This window comes from Corvus moneduloides, chromosome 12 (genome assembly GCF_009650955.1).
Source record: "Corvus moneduloides isolate bCorMon1 chromosome 12, bCorMon1.pri, whole genome shotgun sequence".
In the NCBI taxonomy this organism is placed as follows: domain Eukaryota; kingdom Metazoa; phylum Chordata; class Aves; order Passeriformes; family Corvidae; genus Corvus; species Corvus moneduloides.
In genome coordinates this window covers 1977948-2004641 of record NC_045487.1, presented here as the reverse complement: position 1 = coordinate 2004641, position 26694 = coordinate 1977948, and the positions used below count along the sequence as shown (strand labels likewise).

Genomic DNA, 26694 nt, shown 5'->3' with positions numbered 1-26694 from the left:
GGATAAAAAGGGTTGTGTTAATTTTGACCTCCAAGAGCGAAAAATTGGAGATTCCAAAATTCAGTGAAACAGGAAAAAGAATTAAGTAAGAAGGGGGGAAAGCCAGACGAATGTGGAAAATGGAAACTTCCTGACGGAAGGCAGTTACTTCATAAGTCACTCACCAGAAAAATATTTGAAAACATGCATCAAAAACTCATTGGGGTACTAAGGCTTTGTGTGATCACTTTCTAAGGAATTATGGGTGCATTGGAATTTATGGGTTGGCTAAACAAATAACTGAAAGATGTATGGTTTGCCAAAAAGTAAATAAGAAGGTGATGAGAAAAACAACTTCAGGAGGTCGTGAGTTGGCTCTCCGACCATTGCAAAGTATCCACGTGGACTTTACTGAAGTCCCCCACGTGCAGAGGTGGAAATTCTTGCTAGTAATAACAGAGCATCTTACCCATTGGGTGGAAGCTGTTCCCACTGTCAGAGCCACAGCCAATGTAGTATGGAAAACCCTCTTAGAACACATTATTCCTAGGTATGGAATGATTAAGCAGATAGACACACTTTCCATCAAAAGTTTTACAGCAACTAACTCAAGCCTTAAGAATAAAATGAGAACTACATAGCCCATGGCACCCACAGAGCTCAGGACGGGTAGAGAGGATGGAACAAACTTTAAAGAGAATCTTAACTGAATTAATAATTGAAACTAGTAAATAAAGAGGCAAAGACAGCACAACAATCTAACTCTGTATCGACCCCAATTCAAGACATGTATGTGAAACTCAAACAACAATTAAAAAACTGAAATCTCAAAATTGAGAAAAAAAAATCTGTTTGTGGAATTAGGGGAAAGGATAGGTAAGGAGCTGAATGTAACCAACTGCTGGGTCTGTGGAGGGCCTCTGATGACAGAGGAATGGCCATGGAAAGGCAGGAGCTTGAGCCCAATAGAACTCCCTAAGTGTTTTTCACACCTCCGCGGCCGGACCTCCAGCTCCAGGACACGGACAGGATCGCAGCCGCCTCTCCCACATCCCTCAACCAGATCCAGCCTGGAACACTCACCCGGCACCAGCACAGCGCCAGCCTCTTCCACGGGGTGTCCCTCAACGGAGATTTTTCACCCACAACCGGAGACTCTTTCCTTTGACCCTCCTAAAGGCCACCAAAGACACCGCGTGGCCCCCGGGACCCCCCCCCGGTCCAAGTCCCGACCCCCAAAAGCGCTCCCGGGCCCCAAAAGCGCTCCCGGTTCCCGCGGCTCCTCTGCCCGGACCGAGGCCCCCTCACAGCCCCGGTGACGTCACGGCCGCCTCGCCGCCTGCCCTTGGTCGCTTCTGTCCCCGCGCCTGCGCACTGCCGCGCCTGGAGGAGCGCTGCCTCCGGGTTGCGGGGGGCCGGCCCCGCCGCTCCCGGTGCTCCCCGTGCCCGCGGTGTTCCCGGTGCTCCCGCCGCTCCCGGTACTCCCTGTGCCCGCGGTGCCGGCAGCCGGGAGGGTCGGGCTCTGCTCCCAGGGAACAGGGACAGGAGGAGAGGGAACGGCCTCAGGTTTGGCCAGGGGAGGCTCAGGGTGGACAGCAGCAGGAATTTCCCCATGGAAAGGGCGCTCAGGCCTTGGAAGTGCCCAGGGAGGTTTGGAGTGCCCATCCCTGGAGGTGGCACTCAGCGCTCTGGGCTGGGGACAGGGTGGGGATGGGACACAGGCTGGGTTCGATGGTCCCGAAGCGCTTCTCCAGCGCAGCGATCCCGCGGGGGATGTGAGGGGCCCGCGGGGTCCCGGGGCCGCTCCCGCCCCGCGCCTGACGGGCACCGACCGCGGCCGCCAGGGGGCGCCAGGAGCCGCGCCTCACGCACGCGCTGAGCCCGCTCCCGTGTTCTTCTGTTTTGTTTTTTCCTGAGTCCAATACAGAGCCGGTTTCTCGGGGACCCACCAGGAAAAAGCTCCAGACCGCCGAAGCCGTCGCTGCCAGGGGAACGGTGCAGGCGAGGGAGGGAGGGGGGGTAGGAGGTGGGAATCCTCTCGGAGGCCGATTCCTCCAGGAGCGGGGGAGCAAAGGCGGAGGCTGCTGCCGGCACCGCCAAGGGCACCAGCTCTTGGGGCCGGTACCAGAGGCTGGCGTGGAGCCTCTGCACGGGTCCGCAGCAGCCACGGCGCCAGGAGGCCGAGCTGCCGGCGGGCCCAGCGCGGCCCGCGGGGCCGAAGCCGGGTTCAATGGAGCCGCGGCAGAGAACGCAGCGGGGGCAGGGGCTGCTGGAACGGCCGCGGACAGCGGGAGCGGGGCCGGAGCCGGGACTGGGGCCGGGGCGGGGCCAGGGCGGGCCCCAAAAGCGGCGGGCTGGGCTGGTGTGGAGCGGAGAGCCGGGCTAGGGACGGGCACAGGGACACCGAAAGCGGCGGGCTGGGCTGGTGTGGAGCGGAGAGCCGGGCTAGGGACGGGCACAGGGACACCGAAAGCGGCGGGCTGGGCTGGTGTGGAGCGGAGAGCCGGGCTAGGGACGGGCACAGGGACACCGAAAGCGGCGGGCTGGGAGCTGTGGAGCGGAGAGCCGGGCTAGGGCCGGGCACAGGGACACCGAAAGCGGCGGGCTGGGCTGGTGTGGAGCGGAGAGCCGGGCTGGGGACGGGCACAGGGACACCGAAAGCGGCGGGCTGGGAGCTGTGGAGCGGAGAGCCGGGCTAGGGCCGGGCACAGAGACACCGAAAGCGGCGGGCTGGGCTGGTGTGGAGCGGAGAGCCGGGCTGGGGACGGGCACAGGGACACCGAAAGCGGCGGGCTGGGCTGGTGTGGAGCGGAGAGCCGGGCTAGGGCCGGGCACAGGGACACCGAAAGCGGCGGGCTGGGCTGGTGTGGAGCGGAGAGCCAGGCTGGGGACGGGCACAGGGACACCGAAAGCGGCGGGCTGGGAGCTGTGGAGCGCAGAGCCGGGCTGGGGACGGGCACAGAGACACCGAAAGCGGCGGGCTGGGCTGGTGTGGAGCGGAGAGCCGGGCTAGGGACGGGCACAGGGACACCGAAAGCGGCGGGCTGGGCTGGTGTGGAGCGGAGAGCCGGGCTAGGGACGGGCACAGGGACACCGAAAGCGGCGGGCTGGGAGCTGTGGAGCGGAGAGCCGGGCTAGGGCCGGGCACAGGGACACCGAAAGCGGCGGGCTGGGCTGGTGTGGAGCGGAGAGCCGGGCTGGGGACGGGCACAGGGACACCGAAAGCGGCGGGCTGGGCTGGTGTGGAGCGGAGAGCCGGGCTAGGGCCGGGCACAGGGACACCGAAAGCGGCGGGCTGGGCTGGTGTGGAGCGGAGAGCCAGGCTGGGGACGGGCACAGGGACACCGAAAGCGGCGGGCTGGGAGCTGTGGAGCGCAGAGCCGGGCTGGGGACGGGCACAGAGACACCGAAAGCGGCGGGCTGGGCTGGTGTGGAGCGGAGAGCCGGGCTAGGGACGGGCACAGGGACACCGAAAGCGGCGGGCTGGGCTGGTGTGGAGCGGAGAGCCGGGCTGGGGCCGGGCACAGGGACACCGAAAGCGGCGGGCTGGGAGCTGTGGAGCGGAGAGCCGGGCTAGGGCCGGGCACAGGGACACCGAAAGCGGCGGGCTGGGCTGGTGTGGAGCGGAGAGCCGGGCTGGGGACGGGCACAGGGACACCGAAAGCGGCGGGCTGGGCTGGTGTGGAGCGGAGAGCCGGGCTAGGGCCGGGCACAGGGACACCGAAAGCGGCGGGCTGGGCTGGTGTGGAGCGGAGAGCCAGGCTGGGGACGGGCACAGGGACACCGAAAGCGGCGGGCTGGGAGCTGTGGAGCGCAGAGCCGGGCTGGGGACGGGCACAGAGACACCGGAAGCGCATCACTGCTGATCCCTCCGCAGCCAGGACCGCAGCACCGCGGGTCCCTCCGGCGGTGCCTCTGTTATCAATGGTATTGTGATGTTGGCTTTTCGCATGTTACATAATTGTTATGAATGGATTGTGATGTTGGTTTTTTTCATGTTCCTTAATGTTAGAAAAGCTTTGCCTGGGTTCTGTAATGTAATGCTGTAGAAGGTCTGTAGTTTGTGTAAGTCAGTTTAGGGAGGATGGGGGAGTCTTCACATTCCTGGAAAATCTTATCAAAAGAATCCGAAACTAGATGGAATGGAGCCAAGGAAAAAGATAAGACTGATAAGATGATACCCAGCAACTCCAAAGAATTAATGAATTCTGCATGACGGTGATGAATACGAAATAAGCGATGTACTTTTTAAGACGATCTTTTGGATGTAGAGGTGTGCCTTTGGATCTCTGCCAAGCATCCGGCCATACCACCCCTTTTTGCTGTTGTCTCCTAATTGTCCCTTTTATTAAACTTTCCTTCAAATTTTACAAAGAGTGAAGCTCGTTTTTCACAAAGGCACTGAAAGAGCATTTGAAGAGACACAGAACAATTCAGAGAAGGGGCAGGGGAGAAGCTCTCCTGTCCCTACATTTCCTTTAACTGTCAAAACATTTCCTTATATCAATCCCTGCCTTAGAGCAAGTCAATTTGTTACGGGTTAATATCATTTACTTCTTAAAAAAAAAAGCATAACTAAAATACCCCACAGCTTCTCTAGTGAAGGTCAAGGGGCACTGCCTGTGAGAGGGCTGCAGAGAAAGGACAAATCCTCCAGGCTGCTGTGCTGTGCAGCTGGACCGAGGGTGCTGGGCCATCTAAGGCCCGAGCTGCTCGGCGTGGGGCCGCAGCGCGGGGTCCCGCCGGCGCTGCGGGCGGAAGGACGAGCGCACCGTGCGGTTCATCAGCGGCTGCAGCGGGCGGAAGTTATCCACCATCCTCTTCTCCTCCTCGCCGTCCGACGTGAACAGCAGCATCCGAAAGGCCTCCAGCTGGGAACCACAAAGGGCCACTTGAGTCACTTCCCAGTTATCTCCCCAGGTTGGGAATGCATGGCAAAAGGCAAGCATTTATTCTTGGAGAAGAAAATGAAATCAAAGGTAGCGCTACGTTTGCATTCTGAGGGATTTTAGCACCAACACCTTTGGCACCTGCTGGTAAAGACTATCCCATTATCCACACCAGCAAGGGAGAATTATCAGTCATCTGCCATCCTTAGGGAAATTAAACCCCAAATGTGGCACACCTAAGAGCCATTTCCATTCAAATACTTCATCCAACCTCCGTTTACACCCTCGCTGGCACCCAGAGAAGAGGGAACCCCAAAAAGCACCAACCCCCAGAGTTGTTCTCTCACTGGGATTAAAATAAAGTATGCAGCAGATCAGCTTTTAGTGCTGACAAGGCCATGCCAATGGTAAGTCACTGTTGTGCCATGAAAAAAGGAGAGTAAACAGCCAAGAAAAAAAGAAAAACTGAGAAAAATTTCAATTTAAAAGAATGCCACACTATGCCTGCAGTTCTCCGTTAACAATCTCCATTTCACAAAATCTTCTCTTTTTCCCTTCCCTCCACAAAAAAGGCTGCATCACACTAAGGAGAGCAAATTTACACAGCATTCCAGTAAATTCCTAAAACCTCCCAAGTTTGCAAGGGGCAGGTTTCACAATTGTGTATCACAGGTGAAGATAAAACTCTTGAGAATAGTCAGAAAAGCTCAATAAAGCTGCAAAAACATCTTGGAGAGGTCTTAGGTCTTTCAGTATTAGTGGCTGTTAATGCCAGGATTCCTCCCCAGATCCTGGGCTGAAGCAGTCATAAATCTCTGTGAAAACACAGTGAAATTTTGTGTTTTCACAGAGAATTGCTGGTAAAGAACTGGTTCTGTGCATCTTCCCCTCTGTGGCAGGAAGAGGGGTGTTCTGAAAGGAAAAGTGAGATTTACCTGGTCTTCATCCACCTCTATTGGCTTCTTCTTAATGATCCACGTGACTGATTCAGTGAGGGGGGGAGTGGTCAAAGAGCCGGCGTAGGTCCAGTAATCAGGGCAGGAAGGGATCAAACAGGAGGGATCAAAGACATCAAACTCGATCACAGTGTCCTAAACAGCAGGAAAAAGCATCTTTAAGGATGGTGTTTAGAGAAAAAAATGACAAAGTTGAAAAAGATCTTGACAATGAGATTAAAACCTGTGTTATGTGTGTGCATGGGAAATGAGGTGTTGGGAACATTAATAATGTAATAATTTTAAATCACATAAACTTGTATAAAACTGGGTTTGAGGTGTAAGGGGCAGCTGCTGAGCAGACAAAATTTAAGTATTTCTGCTGTCCCCACAAGCCATGAGGAATTCAGTGGAGGAAAAACAGAGTGAGAAGGATCCATGGCCTAAGGCTTTGTGGGAGCTGGATGCAGCCAGGAAAAAGAGGGCGTAAGTGGTGGAATAAGTTCAGGTAGCTGTGCCAGATCCTTAAAAGACTGCAAACAAAGTGTTTTACTTTTTACCACGTGATTTTAGGCAGCAGGAAGAGGACTAAAATTTTATTTAAATTAAATATTCCCGTCTCCAAAATGTTCAATCCCACAAGTGGGATATCAGACAGAATGTAGGAGCTTCAGAACCCAGGACTTCCCACACAAACATTGCTCCTGGGGGATTTTCAGGATATACTGGCAGCTCTTGGCTTAGTTTCTTTTAAATTCACATGCTGTAAATTATTATCGTTTCGTAATAGATGTATATTCATATTTGGGGAGGTCTTCTGGCACTGAACTGCCGTGTTTGGTGTTTATCTGGCAGAACTGTCACTGCTTTGACATAAAAACTCTATTTGGATTTTAGAAACTCCTTCCTGTGAGAAATAGTGGCACAGCGACTTCAGCTGGATGTGAAGAGCAGTTGAAAAGGTAGATGTGGTTTTTTTGTGGTTTTTTCAGAAGTGGTTTGTTCAGTCGATGTGGTTTTTCAGAAGGGAACTGGCACGGGGAGGAGCTGCTTCTGAGCACTGTCAGAGACTCAGCGCTCCCTCTCCTGGCAGGAGTCTGCTAGGAAAGATCCCGTTCACCCAGCAGAAACCCAGCAGTGTTTATAAAAAAGCAAACAATCTCCTCCTCAAAGAGCAGACAAAAATCAAAACGCCTTAATCCCACAGTAAATAAACTCCCACTTCAAGCATGTCCTTGTAAGGGGAAACAATCTCAAGAGTAGCATTTCTTCAAGTGGTTTGGAAAGCTTAAAGTATCCAATTCCTCCTGAAAAATCAGCTTCCCCTCCCACTTCCCCTGTAATCAACAAGGTGTCAATCAGCCCTCCCCCTGGTAAAATTTAAGGAAGAAAGCTTTTCTCGGTGTTTTGTTGTTCTCCAAGCGTTCTTTCTGTTGGGTGGCAATGGGTGGCACACCTCAGAGCACTGACCTTGTGTCTGACTGCTGGCAGGGCATCCACCAGGGTCTGCAGCCCTTCGTGCCGTGCTCCCAGCTGCAGGGACAGGGAGGGGTTGGACAGTCAATAAGCTGATCAATAATCAATCAGTTCTACTTATCAGCATTAGTGTTTTTTGATAACAACAATCACAGAATATTTAGGGTTTAGAAGGGAGCTCTGGAGATCATCTGGTCCAAGGCAGGGGACCTGGAGCAGGTGACACAGGAACACATCCAGGTGGGCTTGGAGTGTCACCAGACAAGGAGACTCCAGGTCCTTCCTGGGCAGCTGTTCCACTCTCAACATAAAGTTCTTCATTTTGAGGTGAAACTGGTTTTAGTTTCTGGCCATTGCTCCTCCTCCTGTCACTGGCACCATCCTCTGACATCCCTTGGAGACATTTGTATGGATTGATGGGATCTCCTCCCAGCCTACCCTTAATTGCCCTAAATGGGCTTTACCAGATTGCAAACAGAAAGGCATCATTACAGCTGGTCATGCAGAACACAATTACCTTTAAGAACACTCCAATAACAGCCAAGCCATTCCCTTCCATCACAGCGTCCTCAAAACTCGGGTACTCCACAGCATTCCAGTGCACCAAATGCAGCTGAAAATGGAATGAGGGAGAGATCAACCCCTGCTCAGAGCACAGACAGCACACCTGACTTCTAACCTTGGCTGCATTTGCTCCTTGGCAGTGTGAGGCACTGCAGTGAGCTGCCTCAGAAACCACACACCACAAAAACAAGAAACAAAGTGCTGTTGATAAATAATGGTCCTTCCCTTCTTTATTTTTTTTTTCCTTGAAAAATAGCTAAAGACCCATCCACTGCATTTCCCATATGTAAAAGGGATTTAGTCTGTGGGAGTCTGTCTGCAGGAATGCTGGACAAAGGCACAGACAAAGCTCAGTATTGCTGGAGCTAAAGGGCTCTTCCATCTCTTCCCAGGAAGAGCAGAGCACACTGTCCTGAGGAACATCCTCCTGCACGTAGCAGTCTTCCTCTGCACTGCTGACAGCCAACACACTGAAGAGTTTTGTGTGGTAAATAAATACCCCAGCCCAAAAACTTAGTCACAGTCTCGCTGTTAATGAGGATCTTGCCAAGCTGGCAGCACCACTATGAACACACCAACAGGAGATAAACGTCTCCCTAAAAATAAACCATCATCACTTGACAAATTCTCCTCCTTTGGCAAAGAACTGTGGTCAAAGCTGCCACACTTTCACATTTCCCCCCACCGACTCCATCCTTTTCATTGACATTTTCTTCCTTAGCAGTTACCTAAGCATCAAAGTTTTGCCATTTTAGTAACTGTTCAAGAGCTGCAAACAGAAAATGAAGTGATGGTTTTTTAGAGTACTTAGTGGATGCTTTGTTTCTCTGAAAGTTTAGTAACAATAAACAAAGTGATCTTTAACTTCCAGTAATGGGGCCAATGTCCAACTTTCAGGCTGTTCTTCTCCAGAAAACACAGTGAATTTTTATAGAATAAAACAGCAGATGAGCTGCAGCACCCACCAGGTCTGATCCTTAAAAATAAACTGCAATTCCTCAATTTGGGAGTTTTCACAGACACACCTGAGACAAGTATTTGCGTTGTTCAGCATTTCATCTCATACCTCTGCTGGGTAAAATTTACTGTCAACAGTGTGCTCTGAGCCCCAGTCGTTTATAGCTCCCCAGTGGAAGTGGAACTGCTTTAGCCTGTACTGGTTTTCCAAGGGCCCTCCAATGATGACTAGAAAACAAAACAAGACACACATGTTGATAAATATGAGTTAGAATCGGCCAGACAAGTAAATCCTTGGAAAAATTTTGCCCAGGAAAAAAGTATCAGGTGGAGCAACTCGAGGTTGCCCAGGAGAAAATTATCAAGTGGAGCCCTATTGCTTGGTTACTTCTACACTTTGCCATGACCAAATTATTCATGCAAACACATTCCTGGTTTTCCCTGCATCAAACTGGAGGTGAGCTGAAGTGTCTCCTCATCCATCTCCCCTCAAGGGGATGTTTTCCCAGTTGACACCAAGTTTGGCACGGTCATGAGTTTCACACTCTCACCCCTCTGTCAGAGCAGGAGTGTGAGGACTGCCTGACCTGGAGACACTTGGCAGGTGACACAGCAGTGACACATCCATTGAATGGATTAAATGACATCCCTACAAGCCTCAGGATCTGTGAAAAATATTGACATTTCTCATGACAAGACTTCAAAAAGCAAATTTTGCCAGACAAATCAGTATATTGAGTCAAATGTCCAACTCTCCTCCAAGCTACGAAAATCCAAGCATCTTACCCTGCTTCAACACAGCTTTCAGACTGCACAACCAAAGGTCAGCCAGAAATATGTTTTATTGTGCCTACAAGCTGTGCATGAAGTATTTAACATCCAGTCTGCCTCTGGGCAAGTTTGTGGAAGCTTTAATGCCCTTTTTATCAATGAGTAAAGGTAAACCGCCAGTCTGTTCTCCTGGTTTCAGAAGGCCTCCCATCCTTTTGCAAACACATGAATGAAGAAGTCCATGCCCAGCTTTCTGCTTCCACTCATTCCCTCCTACCTGCACCAAAAACATCCTGCAAAGTCATCCTGCTAATTATTATATCAGAGCATCTGGTAAATGAGAAGCCATAATTACTTCCCAAGGGCTAATAGCACTTACGGAATCAGAGAATCATTTAGGCTGGAAAAGAGCTTTAAGATCCTCGAGTTCCACTGTTCATCCAGCACTAAACCATCAGCATCTGCTGGTTTTTACTGAACTGTAGGACATGGTGAAGTTTTACAGCAAGCCATGGTATAAAGCACCTAATCCCAACACTGCTTCTGAAAATAAGTTAATCACTTTCTTGCTAAGGAGAAAACAATGAGAGGAATTAAAAGATTTTCTTGTATTATTTTTTTTTTCCTGAAAGCCAGCCAGCAGGTTTGAAATTCTAACCAGACAGGCCTGGCTGTGATAAAGGAATAAATTAAAACAAGCTGTGCAAAGTGACATTGAATTCATTTCATCCCCTGCTGCTGAGCTCTGGGCATGAATGCAACACCGACCATCACTGGAGAATCACAATGCCCCATCCCTGGAGGTGCCCAAGGCCAGGATGGACGGGGCTTGGAGCAAGCTGGGATAGTGGAAGGTGTCCCTGCTCATGGCAGGGGGTGGAATGGGATGAGCTTTAATGTCCCTTCCCACCCGAACCATCCTGGGATTCTGTGATGGAGAAGGGGTGGGATGAAGATGTGGTTCACCCAGCCAAGCCTTTCAGAACTGAAGTTTCTGTGCTCCAACATGATCCACTCCTGATTATGTGATGATGCAAACCCACAAGTGACTATATTTGTGTTAATAACCACATCCACTTAAATGTTTGCCTCACAAGTAACTTTAGGCACAGACACACATATGGAGAGACTCAGGTTCCCTTAGTGGCCACCAGAAAGTGACAGGAAACAAGTAGGAACTTCAGTCCCTTTAGAAGCATTTCTTCTCCAATTACAATCTGGATAATTTCAAAACAAAATAGAAGTTTAAGGGGCTCTAACAACAAGAATCACTGCACTGTTTATTGCAGCCCTGGCTCTGTTTCAGCCTCGTTTCTGATGACACCACACACAGACAGACCACATGCTGTACATACCTTTCCCTCACCCTCTTCCTCCTCTCCTCCTGCTCTACCTTCAGCTTTAGCCCAAGTCTTGCAAACCCCATCTCAGGATTCAGGCCTTTTTGTCTATCCTGGGTGTCTTTCTCATCTTCTGTTTCAACTGTGGTGCTTTTGTTTGTTCCCAGGCTTTCTTCTCTGGATTTCTATGATTGTTAGACAGAAGCTGGCAGGGAGAAAAACCAGAAATAGCAAGAGTAAAGAAAGAAAGGTGGAGGAGAAAGGCAGGCACCTGAAAACTGGGTTATACAGCAACACCTCACTAGCTGTTGTTCCTCTGTCATTTTTCAGCCCTGTCACTGATTGTTTGATGCCATCCCATCCCTTCATGGACTTTAATTCATTTGAGGAAGATGAGGATGATGGAAAGTCAGCAAATGCTCACAGGGAAAGATCTACCTTGAGGAAAGTCTTATAGACAAAGCAGGTAAGATCTTTCAGAGGTGAGCACCTGAGTCCTGGTGATTCCAGCCTACCCTGTCCCTGTGCAGTTAATTATTGCGTATTTCTGAGCCCCCTAATGGCAATTCCCCTTTGCTACATCAATTCTTGCAGAAAAAAATCCACCTTTGTTATCCACTAAACACTTTTCAGCATCATATCCTCAACAGATAGTGGGGTGTGGCTTATAAAGCAAGAGACTGTTAAATTAAAAGCAAAGCCAATCTAAAGTTAATAAATTAAAATCACTGATGAGGTAACAAGTGATGTCTCTCCCCTAACCCCACCTCACTAAAAGAACCAGAAACAGAAATGGATCTTCTCTCTTGGAAATGGATATTCCAAGTGAACAGCTAGAAACAAGAAAAACAAAACAAGCCCCAAGCATCACACAAGCTCCCTGCATTCCACCACTACCATTTCTGCTGCACTGTTCTATCAGCCTCTTTCCAAACATCAACCGAAAATATTGGTGTTGTGAGAACAAAGTGTTTGTTTGTGTGCTGGAGGCTCCCTTCCCAAGGGCATTGCCAAATCCCTCAGGAAGCTGGAGGATCTCTCATGGTGAGCAGCCACCTTAAACATCAATGACTCCAATCCAACAGGTTCCAACTTGCTCAGGGTCCCTCAGTTTTTCCCTGCAGGACAAGCTGGGCAATCATGTGCTTCATAACAGCCCTGACCAACTGCTACCAGCTCACCTGCCCTTATGATATATCTTTAAATTCTGCAATATCCTTTGGTAAAGGTAGCTTTTAGCAGGAACAGTGAACAGAAAATCTGGAATTTGGGAGCAATATCTTGATTTTAAGTCAAATTTTTTACTCTATTAAGTTTTAAAAAGGTTGAGCTACTCAGGTCAGAGGCTCATTCACATGAAATTGCTGGAATGGTTGGATTTTCCATGCACTCCTGCTTCCCCTAAAACAACAGGGACACACACACACCTGCTCCCTAGGGCAGAGCTCAGTGCTATTTCATTCCCTAAAACCCCATGGAGATAAGCATGTGTGCTTTCCAACTGCAACTCATGTGGCTGCTGATTATTTCAAGTGCATTAAATATCTCTATTAACACCACAGAAGATAAGTGGCAGATTACTTCAATAAAGAGCAGCGATGGAATCAGGTTTCAAATTGAGTAGGTACACATATAAATGACTGAGGATTGACTCACGTGGTCAAAGCTTATTACAAAACCTACAAGACAGGGCACCGAGGCTTGTGAAATGAGTTTCAACATCCAGCAGGGGATTTGTGCACAATGCCCATGGTAACAAAACCACTGTAAATGTGAAGTCTTTATAGAATTTCTTCTTTATGATTCCCACCACTGTAAACCCACATTTAACTCCAGCATTTTTTTTACTGTACATTCATTTTCAACATGAGGACTTACATCACACGAGTATTTTTCCTCTCTAAGCATTAATGAGATGTTAAATAGATTTTCTTTTTCCCTGAGTTTTGCTTACTTGATCTGTCAGTAGAATCATCAAACTCCACCAGGAAGGAGTAGCCATTGTTCCAGATGTGAAGACAGGTGGTTGGGTCATAGCTGATTTTCAGAGGCTTCAGGAAGGGATCATAAACACTGTCCCTCCACTGGATGTTGATGGGAGACTGCCGGGTGCCTCCAGGAATTGTCAGCGGGCTCTGCCACAGCGGATGCACTGGAAGATGAGGAGGAGAGTCAAGCTCTGAGGCAAGATACAGAACTTTCTGGCAAGGGAAGGTACTGTGTCACCAAAGGCTAATTCGAGTCAGCTGGTGCCCAGGAAAACAGAAGAAAAAGAAAACATTCCAGTTGCATGACTCAAAGCCATACAGGGAAGCACAGTAATTTGACTTAGAACCAAGTCAGTACCTTCCTGCCTTTGCACAATGCTCTGAAAAGAAACTGTCCCCCCATTTCCCAGAAAAAGAGAATGTTTTCCTATTATTGCCAGATTTTAAGGCGGCTTTGTTTTAGAGCTTTCATGACACACCACTGCCATGAGCTGAGCTGGGAGCGCTCCAGACATGGGATAATTCCCACTGGGAAGCAAAACATTCTCTAGAAGGCAACACAAGCACAGGGGTTACCCCACAAAGGAGGATTCAGAGCTCCTGCAGCAGCCACACCAATCCTGACCAAAACTGCTTCGTGCAGACACATCCTGCTGATCCCACACCTGTAAAACCCAAACCCAGCAATTTTGGGGGCAGCTTGGGCACCTCAAACTGGCACAAGCTGGGTAGGTACATAAATAGTTTCCACAGAAATTTATTCTGCTTAAAACCAGAACAGACACCTGTGTGAACCTGTTCACCTGGTGACCCACACGCAGGTTTTGGTGTCCTGTCCCTCTGCTGAATCCTAAACCGTGATGCTTCGAGCATCACCTTACAGGCTACTTCACTGCATACGTTCAGGGTCTTTTACAACGAGGAATTAAAAATAAATTAAACCTTCAAACCACTCACGTGAGGGGTGCCTGAACAACTTTCCCCCCGTTTTCCCTCAGCGAGGAGCAAACTACGGAACCATAAGGTCAACTCAGGCAAAGGCGCTGCAAAAACACTCCCTACATTTCGAGCACTGTCATTTCCTGCTGTTTCATCCGAAGACAAAAGCAGGCTGAGCTCGGCGTCCCTGCAGCTCTCACACAGACTTTGGCAGCGCGGGGGGCTGCAGGCGATGGCGGGGACAGGGCGGGGAGAGCCGGGGCGAGCGAGCCCCGCTCGGGCTGAGGGGGAGCGGCACTCACGGGCGTCTCGCAGGCGGTAGGAGCAGCAGGCGCCGAGGCTGCACCGGCGGCTGCCCCGCCGTGAGGAGCAGGAGGAGGCGGCGGCGGCGGCCGCCCAAGCGCGGCGGAGCAGCGGCAGCATCGCGGCGGAGATCGCGGAGCCGCCGCTGCCGCCCAGCCCGGCCCGGCCCGGCGCGGCCCCTTCCGGCACGGCCCGCTCGCCATGGCCCCGCCGCAGCGGCCTCGGGGGCGGGCCGGGTCTGCCCTCTTGCTGTGACATGCGGCTCCTCATGCTGTGACGGCCGTGGAGCAGCGGCAGCAGCTCTGTGCCGGGGGAAGTTCGCCATTTCCCGTGCTCAGGGTGGTCCCCTCACACCCAAAGCGATTCCTTCGTACCAAGTACCTCACCTCAAAAAAGTATCGCCTCACGCAAAATAGCGTCCCCTCACACCAACATAGCACTTATTCCCTCACACCGAAGCGTTTCTCCTCATATCAAGTATTTTCCCCTCGCATCAAGAGAGTATTTATCGCATCATGTCAAAAGGGATTCCTTCGCCTCAAGTACATCCCCTCACAACAAATGAGTATCGCCTCACCCAAAAAGTGTCCCCTCACATCAAAAGTGCATCCCCTAACGCCAAAAAAATGTATTCCCTTACACCAAAAGTGATTTCTTTGCACTGAATACATCCTCTTTCGCCAAAAGAGTATTGCCTCACCCCAAAAATCGTCCCCTCACACCAAAAGTGATCCCTTTGCACCAAAAAAATGCACAGAGATGGGTGGTCCTGGCACAGCGTGATCCCCGCTCCACAAGCCACATTTGGAAAAGTTATGAAAAGTTAATATGATGTTTACTTTTCTTGGCTATCACAAAGGCAGGAGGCCAAAATAGTCCCAACCTTGGATGATTAAAGGGTCAACTCAACTCAACTGAACTGGGTATTCACCTGCCACTGCTTGAGGTGGTGAAACCTTGATGAAACTGGTTAAAAACCTTGGTCACTCCTTACACTTTTTTGCTGTTTCAGCTGCCAGTGAAGAACACATAGCAAAAAAAAAAAAAAAATTTAAAAAGGAAGGAAAGCCTGTAGAAATCTAAAAGTGTCAGTGAAAGCACAGAGATAAAGCAAGAGTTCTAATTTTTGCCAGTTCTCTTGGGCAGCTGGGAGAAGAACACCACCCTCAGCTCCTGACCTTCATCTTACGACCATGAACCGTTAGTTACTCTCTTAAAATCCTTTTTCAAATCTGCATTTATCTTTTGGGGATTTTTAAATCTTGTTAGGATGACTTTTGCATTTTCACAAGGAACCTGACGTAACATTGAGAATGTTTCACTGAAATGGAGACAGGAGCAGATACTCAACGAGCATCAGCCAAGAAGTGTTTGCTCTGTTTTACCGACATTGTGTAAGAAGTTTCCATTGCATTCACGGTATAACATGTTTAAAGTACTCCTGAGTTGAGTAAGAGCAGGTTGAAATCTGACAAACGATTTGCTTTGAGTGGCTACACGATCACAAGCAGATCATCAGGAGATGTTCAAACAGCCTGTGATGTCAGGATGTTAGACTGGGTTTAAATTTCATTTTACTTCATCCCTGCAGTCTTTTTTTGTGTACCGAGATTCAACTGCAAGCAAAACAAACTCTTGGTTTGATGCCCAACATTTTTTAGGATAACTAATTTACTATTCTCAACACAATTCTTTCTGTAGCTTAAAAAGAAGAGGTGAATAATCAATGAAATTGAAAAGACCTGCTGCCCATGAACATCATGATTCAGTCAGGCTTAATCACAGTTTAACAGCCTGTTCATCATGGTTAGGCAACTCTTTAGCACAGACCTGTCTTGCTGAAGCTACTGATGAACAACAGGGAGCTCCTGGTCATCAGGACAGCCCAGACAGGCTTCAGGTGTTTTATATTCAGCATAAACAAGAGACCCTGGGGGTTATTCTCATCTACAAACAAATTACTGGCATCCCTTCACCGTTCATCCTTGTTCCATTCTTCCAGGATGTGTCCTCTAAGTACAACTGATAACCTTGGGCAGCTTAGAAATTACACCTACACCTGGTTCTGTAATTATAGAAAATCACAGAAAATTGCAACTATTTCTTTTCTGTACATTAAATGGATGAAATAAAAAGCCTCAAACTCTGCTTTACACAGTGGAATTAGGACAACCCAACTCCAGGAAGCTTTTTGGAGGTTTGATCCTGCAAGGTTGTGAGAAATATGAAGTTTTTTACAGTCACTAAGCTGAACAGAGTGAGTCACTTCTTGTGGGCTGAGCAGCACAACCCAAAGGAAAGTTTATGGCACACTCTCAGAAATGATGGGCTGGTAAGGCACAAAACTAAAGAGAAATAACTTAGACCTGCAGTACTTTCATTTCTCTCCTGAATCATTCATGGAACCTCCATCCAGCTTTTTATGTGCACATGCTACTTCTTCCTGAGCATAAAGTTCAGTAAAACTCTAGCATTTAATTCAAAAAATCCTTCAAAGAAAACCCTTCAAAATACGAGCTCAGTGGCAGGGAGATGGTTTGGTTTGGAAACTGCAGACAGAAAGACAAGAACTACCTGTGCAAAAAGGAAACCTAAGCCCTAAACCTTGTTCCCAGCACTTCACCAGTGTAGCCAAAATCTTATTTTCTGGACCATTCCAGAAACAGAATTTTCCCTTGGCCATGCCCCAGCTCGGAATGGTGATTTATGCAAGAGAGAGACACTGCTCTCATGCAGCAAGAGCTGGAGAGAACAGCAGCAGCCAGGATCACAATATCCCTGTTATTTCCCCCAAATTGTTACATTTCTGGACCATCTGGGAGGTTCCAGCTGGGCTCTCCCTTATTGCTGAACCCAGAGTGGTTTCCTCAACCAGAAAGAGAAGAGCCCAAGGGATGAGCTCAAGTGATGCAGAATCCGTGTGGAAAGAGAAACAGAAACCTCACCTACGAGTTTCGCAACGTCCAAAGTGAATTTAAAAAAAAAGGGTGAGCATTGAGAAATAAATGTGCAGTTTGCAGCCTTGGCTCACTGAGGAAGGGCCTGGTCTGGCGTTTGCCTTTGTCACACACCCATCTCTGGTACTGTCAGAGCAGTTAAACTAAATTTTGTCATACAAAAAGCATCACCAAGATGTGAATCACCTGTGAAAAGGGATCTGCCACAAACAGCCCTAATCTGTGCCTGATTTATTGGATTTTTTTTTTTTTTAAACCTCCCCGACAGACACAGTGATGCTCCATTTAATTTTATGGTGTTTGGGGGCTTCTTACATTTGTACAATGGTTTTTTTCCCCACTTTTCCCAGATATATAGAGCCGTCCAAATATTCAGAATTATTTTCTGTAATTAATTGGACCCTTTGAAGTATTTGTTAAAAAGTCCATTTAGGATTGACACAAGTATCAAAATCTTCAGGGTGGGAGTTCAATATCCAGATGAAACTACAGGTTTTAATCTTTGAAAAGAAAAAGACCTGTTGAATCAAGTGCTTTGATTTCTTTAGACATGGATTTTCGAATGAGATAAACCAGGACAGACACTGTGGTGGGAAGAGCTGAGAAACCACACCCAGGGGAAGGAAATAAGGCCCTGCTTGCCATAGCAACACATTCTGAATGAGAAAATAAAATACACACATTCCTGAAACTCAGTAAAGAGCCGTTTTAAATTTAAAGGACCACGGCTCTGCTTCAGCCACTAGGATTGAATATTGCAGAGGAAATCCAAGATAGGTTGATTTCCTTGAAGCTTTTTTGTTCTGAATCAAGATTTTGGGGGATAACAGCACTGGTTGGCTCAGGCCCATAGTGACGAGGTGCTGAAAGTTGTGCTGAATTGCTGTCAGATGGGGACTGTGATTCAGGCCAGTTTATTGATAAACGGCCCAGTGTTTTTTATCAAATAGATGTAGCTGACAGGGTGCTCCCAGCTCGACAGGGGAGCAGCAGCAGATTGTGAAATGCTCAGCTTTTCTCTGCCTCCACAGTGTTTGGCTGAGATAGGAGCCTGGCTGAGGAGGCAGTGGCTGAGCCCAGATAAGGGGGAGGTAATTCCAGCTGGCAAGGTAAAGCAAACACAGGCTTTATCTTCTTCTGTATGAAAACATTTGCTGAAATTATGCATTCAGGCTTAGGAACTCAGCATGGAAAGGGCTTGAATGAGAACTCCTGGACAATTTGGGGAGGCACTGCAGTTGTATGTGCAGGCCTGGAGATGGCACACCTGGATTGTGTGCCACTGCTGGACTCATGTAATTCTTTGGGAAAAAAACCAAAAACTTGACAGATTCTGCTTTTCTTGTGACTACTCCTAAAAGGGCAAGAAAGGAAAAAGCCATTTAGGTCTGCTCTGGTAATTAGGCTTAAAAATCCCCATGGAGAGCATTTCTAGCAACTATTCTAAAAAATTTATGTCTGAGACCTCCACCTCCATGTGTTGTCACGAGGTACCTCAGAGCTCGGCACAGACACCCGCTGGGAATTTTGACATCCATGCCACAAGTCTCACCAATGTTTCTACAGTGCTTTTCCAGTGAAGTGCAGGAAAAGCCCTTTGTCCTTGCAGGGTCACAAGGGGAAGCCAAAAAGCTCTAGAAATTGTCAGCCTTTGAGTTGCTTAACCTTGGTCTGAGTAACTGTGGAGTAACCCACAGGCTGCTTCACTCAGAGCTCCTGTCCACTCCCTGCCTGCCAAAAACAGCCATTCCAAAGACAAGGTTTTCTTGATTCAGTTTGTTTTGGCATTTCCTGCATGAATGGCACAGAGAAGAGAAAGATTTAAGGAATAAACAGTAACTATCTTAAATTGAAAAGGGGAATGTGAGTAAAAATAGATACCAATTGTAGTTCATTTAATCAGCAGTGGTCCTTGGATGAAACTACCTGGTCTGATCTCTTCTTGGAATGGGATCCCCTCTTACCCTGGGTAACCATAAAACAATTCCTGTGTCCATCTCACGTGGAAATCCAGAGCTCAGCTCTTCTCCAGTTTAACTTCTCACTCCACTGAACAACTTCAAATCATTTTCCCAGAGTGACACCTCCTCTGATAAAACAGAAACACAGCACTCAATTCCAACACACTCTATCCCAGAAGTTTCTAATTCTATGGACCATAAATTTTGGTGGTGCATTAATACTGAACAAGCAGAAAAATTGGGATTGCCTGGAAGGATTCTGTGCTGCTGTTCCATGGATTTCATTACTTTATAACAACTTAGACTGTGCCTTCCAAACTGGAAGTTGTTGGACTCACCATAAATATTCCCTTGCAATCCTGGTTTATGTCTTCAGATGGAAAAATAATGAATAAAAATACAGACTAATGGCAGAGCTTTTTAACCACAATTCCAGTGGATGCTCTGGATTTCCCCTTGGAAGCAGTAACTCCTGTCAGTGCTCACCATGAGCAGTTGGTGTGAGCCCAGTGCTGCTCTTCCTGGCACAGGGTTGGGGTTTAGCTGTTCAACCTCTCCTGAATTGCAAAAGTTTGCTGATAAAATGGAGAAAAAAGAGTGATTTAGGCAGTGCTTGGGAATAAATCCTCTCTCGTGTGCACCCACCCATCTGTGGAGTGGGTGTACACACAGTTGGACAGATTAATTAACATCTAATTAATACTAATTCATTAGGAAAGCTACTATTACATGCACCTAATTGATACTAATTTAATGGAAAGGCTATTATTTTATAAGGTTGAATCATTGTTTTTCTAAACGTTACAGTAGTGCTTTTCTTTGAAGTACAAGGTCTTTTTCCTTGTTTTAATGGGAAAAATGAAGTTTCTGGGAGTGCCTGTAGAGGACAAACTGGGGACTAATGAATATTTCATGGAGTTTCCATATAAAAGCCTTGTGCTCATCTCCACTCTGCCTTGGTTTATATCACAAAATGATCTGGTTTCCATAATTAAGTAAATATGAAATTTGCCATTTGCTAATTTAAATAGAAGGGAATCACACCTCACTGTTCATGGAAGAACCTGGCTCTGTTCTTTGGGAGAAGTTACTATGCTGAATAAATTTACAGAGGAAAAAATAGGAAACAAAAGGTTTTTCTAGCTATAAAAATTACTCTTTACTATTCTCCAGCTGACATTATCTGCACAGCAGCAAGTAGACAATCTCTGGCTGGACCCATCTTATCTGTAAGTAAATTAATCAGTATTTTTAATAACTAAATCTTTAACATCTTCCAGGAGTATCTTGCACCTCAAAGTGATTTATTGGAGGTGATTTATGGAGCACATTTGGAGGGGGTTGTGGCTTGTACTAGGCCTGATTTTCCAAATCAAACATTGCAGTGGCTACAAAATTCTGAGTCAGAATCAATTTGTGCTAAACGCATTTTGAATTATGCTCCTAAATGCAGTTTTCACTGAAAGCCTCCCAAGTAATGATTCCATTTTGTTACAGGTTGGAGTCACAAACAACCCAGTGCCACTGACACAGAAGAAATAAATAACAAGGTTGAACCCAGAAATTCCACAGGTATTTCCATTTTTTTCATTCTATTCACTCGTTTCTTCAATCTCTCAGCCACATTCTCCAACTCCCTTATTATTTAACTCGCTAATAAATAAGAACAAAACTCAACCGCCCCAGCTCTCTTCCCACCTCAGCATCTCCCATTTTCCACCTATTTGCATGAAATGAAGTGACTTACAGGCAGCATTCCTGGCTTTTTTCTGGGAGCAGGCAGCCAGGCTGCACGGCCGTGCTGGCACAGCTCGGAGGCTTTGCAGCTGCTTGGAGAGACGCACCAGGGCTGGTACCTTCACACCATTCATCACTGCCACCCGGGCACTCCAAACCTTCACTGCCTCCCTCAGCAGAGCCTTCCACAGCCTAACAACCCATCAACATAATGGAGAACACAAAATCCTGTGGATATAGAGCTCCACGGGAACTGAGGGGTCACCAGGCTTATTTAGAAATCATTTTGAGAGCACCCTTTGCTGGTTAAGAGGTGGAGCCAACCCAGGAGTTAATTTTCAACTCGCCCCTGCTCTGTCTTCCTCATTGGCTCTCCATTCCCAACAAGGGGCTGGCTGGTTGATGATTATTCCACATGTGCTTTCCAGAGGGGTTTTTTCCCCCCCTCATCTGGCTCCAAGAACACCAAAGGGTTGCAGAAAACTCCTCTTTGGTATGCAAGGAGAGAGTTCTTATCACTCCTTTGTGCGTGCACACTTTGAATTTGAAGACTTGCATATCTGAATACTGATAGCCAAGAGGTGCTGTCAGAACAGCTGAATTGCCCCGAGCTGGGGCTCAAACTGAGAAATTCCCAGAAATCCAGGAGCTATGCAGGGCTGGGCGCAGGGGAACACAGAGAGAAGCATTTTAGCTCTGAGCAGTGACTTCAGCAGCATTGCAGCCTCCAGGTGGGTGAGGAGCTACAGAACAAGGCATGCCAACAACAAGTTTTTTGACAAAAACGTCCCCTAGTTTTGTATAGACTAAAATTAGTAACATAAGGACCATTAATTATTCCTCTGCTCACACTTGGAGCCAGATGAAGTTTTTGTCTGGGAGAAAACAGATGGAGATATTTTCCTGACCCATATTTCTCAGAGATGAAAGCAAGAATGTTACTCTCTTGCTGTTTCCAGGGGCACCTCCCATAACTTAGTTACCTTATGTGAAAATGCTGTATAGAAATCCCACACTTTCATTTCCTCTGGGATGTTTGCTCTTCCTCCAGCGGGCAAAATCCACGTCAGTGGTACAGGCACATCTAAGTCAGAGCTGCAGTATCTCAGGCTAAGCACAGAAACACAGGAAAGGAATTATTCCTATAAATTTTTCCCAATATTTCAGATTATTACAGGCCAAATAGGAATGCAAAGAGAGAGCTGTTAAAGATGGAATTGTCCTTCCCAAGGACGAACCAGCCCAGCAGTGCCTGAACCAAAGGGTCCCCTGGCATTCCCAGCCCCCGTGAGTGACCAAGCAACAAACCAGGCCCAAGGTGCAGCCCAGGAACACAGGAAGGAGCAAAAGGAGACAAGACCAAAGCTAAACAGCAGAAAAGGTCCCAAGTACTTCTTAGAGACAGGAATAAAGACAAAAAAAAAATTCCACCACCAGAGCTGAGGCTTAAATAGGCTCCTGGCTCATCCTGGTGGGTGGAGGCTGCAGGTGAGGATTATTTGGGGTCGTTAAAACTTAATTAAACAAAATGAAAATATTTACAAAACCCACGTGATTCTTCTTCTCCATTAAATACGTAAGTGGGTATATTTTGAAAACTATAGAATCCATCAATGACAGAGCAAGAAGTGATGAATGATAAAGCTATTAACATTCTGCTGTTTTTCAATAGTTTTGAAATGTGTTCTGGTTGTTTGTTGTGGATTTTTTTTATTGTTGGGTTATTTTTGGTTGGTTTTTTTTGGTTTGGGGTTTTTTGTTTGGTTGGTTTTGGGGTTTTTTTTGTTTTGTTTTTGGGGTTTTTTTTTAACAAACTCTTGTTTTGAATTAGAAACTTCTTGGTGATGTTTTCATGAAACATCTGCCTGTCTGTCATCTCTTATCACACAGGGTGTCAGTGCAGGGCTCAGGGAATCCTCTTTAGTATCCTAAAGTGGCCAGTTTAGCTGTGCTATTTATTATTCCAACTCCTCCTACTTAGCAGAGTCTTCCTTACTACTTGTCATTTACTCCCTGGGCTGCCAGCTCTGGAGTGAGAGCACAGCCTGCATTGTCAGCTCGGAGTTGTGCCCAAAGAACTGAAACATCAACTGTTCACAATTGGGGAATTTGGGTGAGGAGTGTGACTGTACACAGTAAAAATGGGCTTTTTTTTGGCTCCACAGAAATGAAACAAGTGAAAATCTAGCAATGTCTTGCCCTCACCCATCTGACTTTTGCTGTCAGATTGGGCAGAAAGGATCAATAATTGTTTGGGGTTTTTTACTGGAGCATTGCCAGTACCTACTTGTTTTTACGTTACCGTTGCTCATATTAATTGTGTTACTTGCAGAGGGAAAATCACCTCCTCCCTGCAGTGTGTCCAAGGAATCTGATTCCCCAGGCATCCTGCTTGGAAGGCTGTTCCTGCCCTAGTGCTGCCTCAGTTGCAAGTCACACCCAATAATTCAGCAAAAACACAGTGTTACAGCTTTACTGTAATTAGATACCATGAAAGTGATTCAATAAGGAATATTTTCCTCACCTAATTATTGTCTAATTGGCAGGACAATCAGTCAAGTCGTGGGAAGCTCCCTGGGAATTTTGCTGCTGAGGAGTGGAAGCCTCTATGGAGCGGCTGAAAATGTCACTTAGGGTAGGCTCAGCTCATTCCTGGGTGCCTTTGCCCCTCATTTCCCCATGGATTGGCTCTCCCTTCCCATGGCAGATTTTACTTGAGGGAAGCTTTTTTTTGATGTCCGTGTTTTGCTGGGACGCTCCATCCAGCAGAGCTCAGCAGCCTGGGAACCACCTCTGCTTCTTCATTCTCTCTCTTGCATTGGGGTCCCCAAACAGGACAGAACATTCCAGCTGTGTTCCCATGAGTGCTGAGCAGGGGGAATTCCCGAGATGTGTTGGAATGCTCTGTCAGATACAGCCCAGGGACCTTCATCCCTGCCAGGGCGCACTCCAGGACCTACAGGAGAACACCTGGAATGGGAGAAACACTCTGTCTGCAGAGCTTTGCAGTCCCCAGGTTGGAGTGAAGCACAAGATTACACCATCCCAAGGGGTTGGAATTTGCCTCTGTTGCCCTGGACAAGCTTCCGAGTGACCTGGGTTGCCCGGAGTGCCCCTAAGGGCAGCCTTGCCCTCCTGCCTCTGCCACGTGGAAACCTGCTCAGGGACATTCTGTCACCTCAGCCACAGCTGGACATCTCCACTCGGTTGATTTTACCTCTCACACCTGAAACGTTTGGGTTACATTACAAATAATTTCGGACGTGTCTTAATGGATAGAGGTGCAGAATTAGGAGATGGTCAAATTCTGCTTAGAATCATAGAAGGACAAAATCCTCTAAAATCTGTAGGTGGAATGAGCTCCCCTTCAGGCTTTGATAATCCCCCCAAAAATACTCAGATGATAACGGTATCTGGGAAGATCCCAGCCATGCAAAGTGCAAACACAGGGCTTGTGCCCTGTGCACATTTCTCAGAAGGGAAAGAGCCTCACATAATTTTTTTTTTTCCATGGAAGAGTCTGTAAATAAATAAGAGAACATTGAGATCGTGCCTGACCCTTCTCACCTCATTTCTCAGACTGGCAGAAATGACCCTACAGGACCATGGACTTTGACCAGCCAGATGGCAAAAACGTGTTTTCTCTCTGCTGAGGGGATTCAAGGCCTTTTCTTCCGTCCCTGTTCATGAAAATTAGGAGTATTCTCATTGAATAAAATGGAGTTTGCTCAGCATAAACCAGAATGAGATCAGGAGTAATGATGCAGAGGTGGCTGAAGTAGGTTCAGGAGCAAAACCCACTTGATCCTGCCTTGTTTTCTGTTACAAATCACAATTCTGAGAGGTTTGAAAATGGTTGTGGTGTCTGAAAAATAAATGCTGAGCTTCTCCTCATATGCTGCTACAGCACATTTACAAATAATATTAATATTCCCTTGGTTAAAGATGTATTTTATCTAACTTTTCCTTAAGCATCACTGTCACAATATAGGACATGCTGTGTTCATAGGGCTGGGTTTGTTTCCCTCTCCAGTTACAAGAGATTACAGAGAAAATAAATAAACCCAAACAGAAAGAAATGCATCAACAGGGGAGCTCCAAGTACTCTTTTTCCTTGGATGTGATTGAGGATTTTATCCTTAGGAAACAAAATTCTTCTTCCAGACTTCTTCCAGCAAATACTCTGGAGCGACTTCTGTGCCCTGCTCACATCTTCCCCATCCCTTTGTCCCTGTATCCTCATGCTCAGCAGTGAGGATAATTATGAATGTCTGTCACTTGTTTAAACAAATGCTTTGTTTGGCAACCTTTGTTTTCTTGCTGCTGCTGCTGCTGCAGCTGCAAAATTGTGTGCACAGTGTGTTAATTTTTTACCTTTGATGCTATGGGAAGGGTTTTTTTCCCCTAATGAAAAAAAAAAAAGGAAGCCAGTGAATGAGATCCCAATCTCTCCTGATCCACACAAAACATGTGAGAGCAGCAACTTCCTTAGAAAACAATAGTAAATGAATGCTGATACCAGGGTGAAATAAGCTGGATACTTCCTGGAAGCAAATGATTCCTGAGAAAGTGGCAAAGCACAGACATAAAATGCAAGAGAGGGGCTGAAAAAAAAGAGCATGAAAAGGTGAGGAAATAACAAAGAAATCCTTTGTTTATTTGGGACAACAAACTAACAGGGCAGCAGGGGGTATTTTCTGCTACAAAATTAAAAGATTAAATTGATATATTGGCACCCTGAAGTTCTCAGTCATTTTTACATGGGGGAAGGAAATTAAGAATGGATTTGATGTAGGCACTTGAGCAAATTATCATGGTTTAAATCAGAATAAACCTTCCTGTGTATCAAGTTCTTCCTGGCATTTGCTCATAGGCAGACTCTTATCCCAGGGTAAAGCGAAGCCCTCATTCACTAAATGGGGATTACACTGAATTTCATTCAATTATTGCAGAAATAGTCATGGGAGCTCAGTTTTGGCAGCTCCTGAAGCTCAGGAGACTGTGAAGCACAGGAAGCAATTACCCTTTGGTCAGTCATTCATTGGTACTGGGAATCCAAGATTGAAAGCCAAATCTGGGCCTTCAGATTTAACAGAAAGATCCTTTTCCTCCTGCTGTTTCCCATTGTTTCCAGTCAGACTTTCTGCTGCATGAAGTGTTTGTCATATCTGACTGTGCAGTCTCAAGGGAAAATGGGATAGGCCATGATAAGGGAGTCCTTCCATGATTTATTGGTGTCATTCAGAATTTTAAAAGGAAATGCCTCCTGGTTTGGGAAAAAATCCAGAATCATTGCTCTGGTAAAGAGGGAAAAGCTCTTACAAGAGGTAAGGTAATTGTGGATTCTCAGCTGCTGGATCAGAGTGGACTGGCAGGAGAAGGTGCTGCAGCCTCCCTTGGTGATAAATGGTTTTCTTTGTTTATTCTGCTGTTATCTCTGATCAGACTTGCAGACATCACTTGGATCCTGACAGTATTTCCTGCAGTTAATTTGAGATAAATTAACTTTAGGTAAATACTGTAACTGGTTTATGACAATGACAATTTTTGTGTTTGTGTTGTGACGTGATTCATGGCTCTCCAGAGGAGCAGGAGCCTCCAGAAACAGGAGTTAATAGGCTTTGGGATGGGAATATTATGAAATTATGAGAAATCAGGGCAGCTTTCACACTGGGCTGCTTTAGGATGGCAAAAGCTTTTACCAGCAGCTCCCCACAGCAGGTGGAACATGGATATTTGTATCCCTATTTTTCCACCTGGGACCTGCCATTGCTTGAGTCCAGCAGAAATTCTTTAGCAAAACTGTTGCAGGGCGAATCCCTGCAGCAAAGTGTGAAATAATCCGGTGTGAAAAAGTCAGTTTCTAACTAGTTTAACCTTTGAACTGCCTAATCTGCT

At 47.1% G+C, this 26694-nt stretch overlaps 1 protein-coding gene and 2 long non-coding RNA genes across 6 annotated transcripts; 2 read left to right on the top strand and 1 right to left on the bottom strand.

Annotated features, from left to right (window-relative positions):
* Window positions 1-3750: 3750 nt before the first annotated feature.
* Window positions 3751-12703, top strand: LOC116450086. Its single transcript, XR_004242673.1, has 3 exons — window positions 3751-3906; window positions 6701-6765; window positions 11242-12703. It is a non-coding gene; the product is annotated as an uncharacterized LOC116450086 (long non-coding RNA).
* Window positions 3982-21083, bottom strand: CA5A (carbonic anhydrase 5A). 4 transcript variants are annotated; one of them, XM_032122133.1, is made up of 7 exons: window positions 20807-21080; window positions 12866-13063; window positions 8910-9028; window positions 7797-7892; window positions 7274-7336; window positions 5804-5959; window positions 3982-4850 (listed from the first exon to the last, which is right to left on the bottom strand). In XM_032122133.1, the coding sequence occupies exons 1-7, from the start codon at window positions 20928-20930 to the stop codon at window positions 4677-4679; spliced, it is 930 nt and encodes a 309-aa protein (XP_031978024.1). In that variant the 5' UTR covers window positions 20931-21080; the 3' UTR covers window positions 3982-4676. The 4 variants fall into 4 exon arrangements, with proteins under 4 accessions (XP_031978024.1, XP_031978025.1, XP_031978027.1 ...); XM_032122134.1 differs by lacking the exon at window positions 20807-21080 and adding an exon at window positions 14141-14296; XM_032122136.1 differs by having other exon boundaries at window positions 4848-4933; window positions 20807-21083.
* Window positions 19671-26027, top strand: LOC116450087. Its single transcript, XR_004242674.1, has 3 exons — window positions 19671-20288; window positions 20557-20631; window positions 23343-26027. It is a non-coding gene; the product is annotated as an uncharacterized LOC116450087 (long non-coding RNA).
* Window positions 26028-26694: the final 667 nt, after the last annotated feature.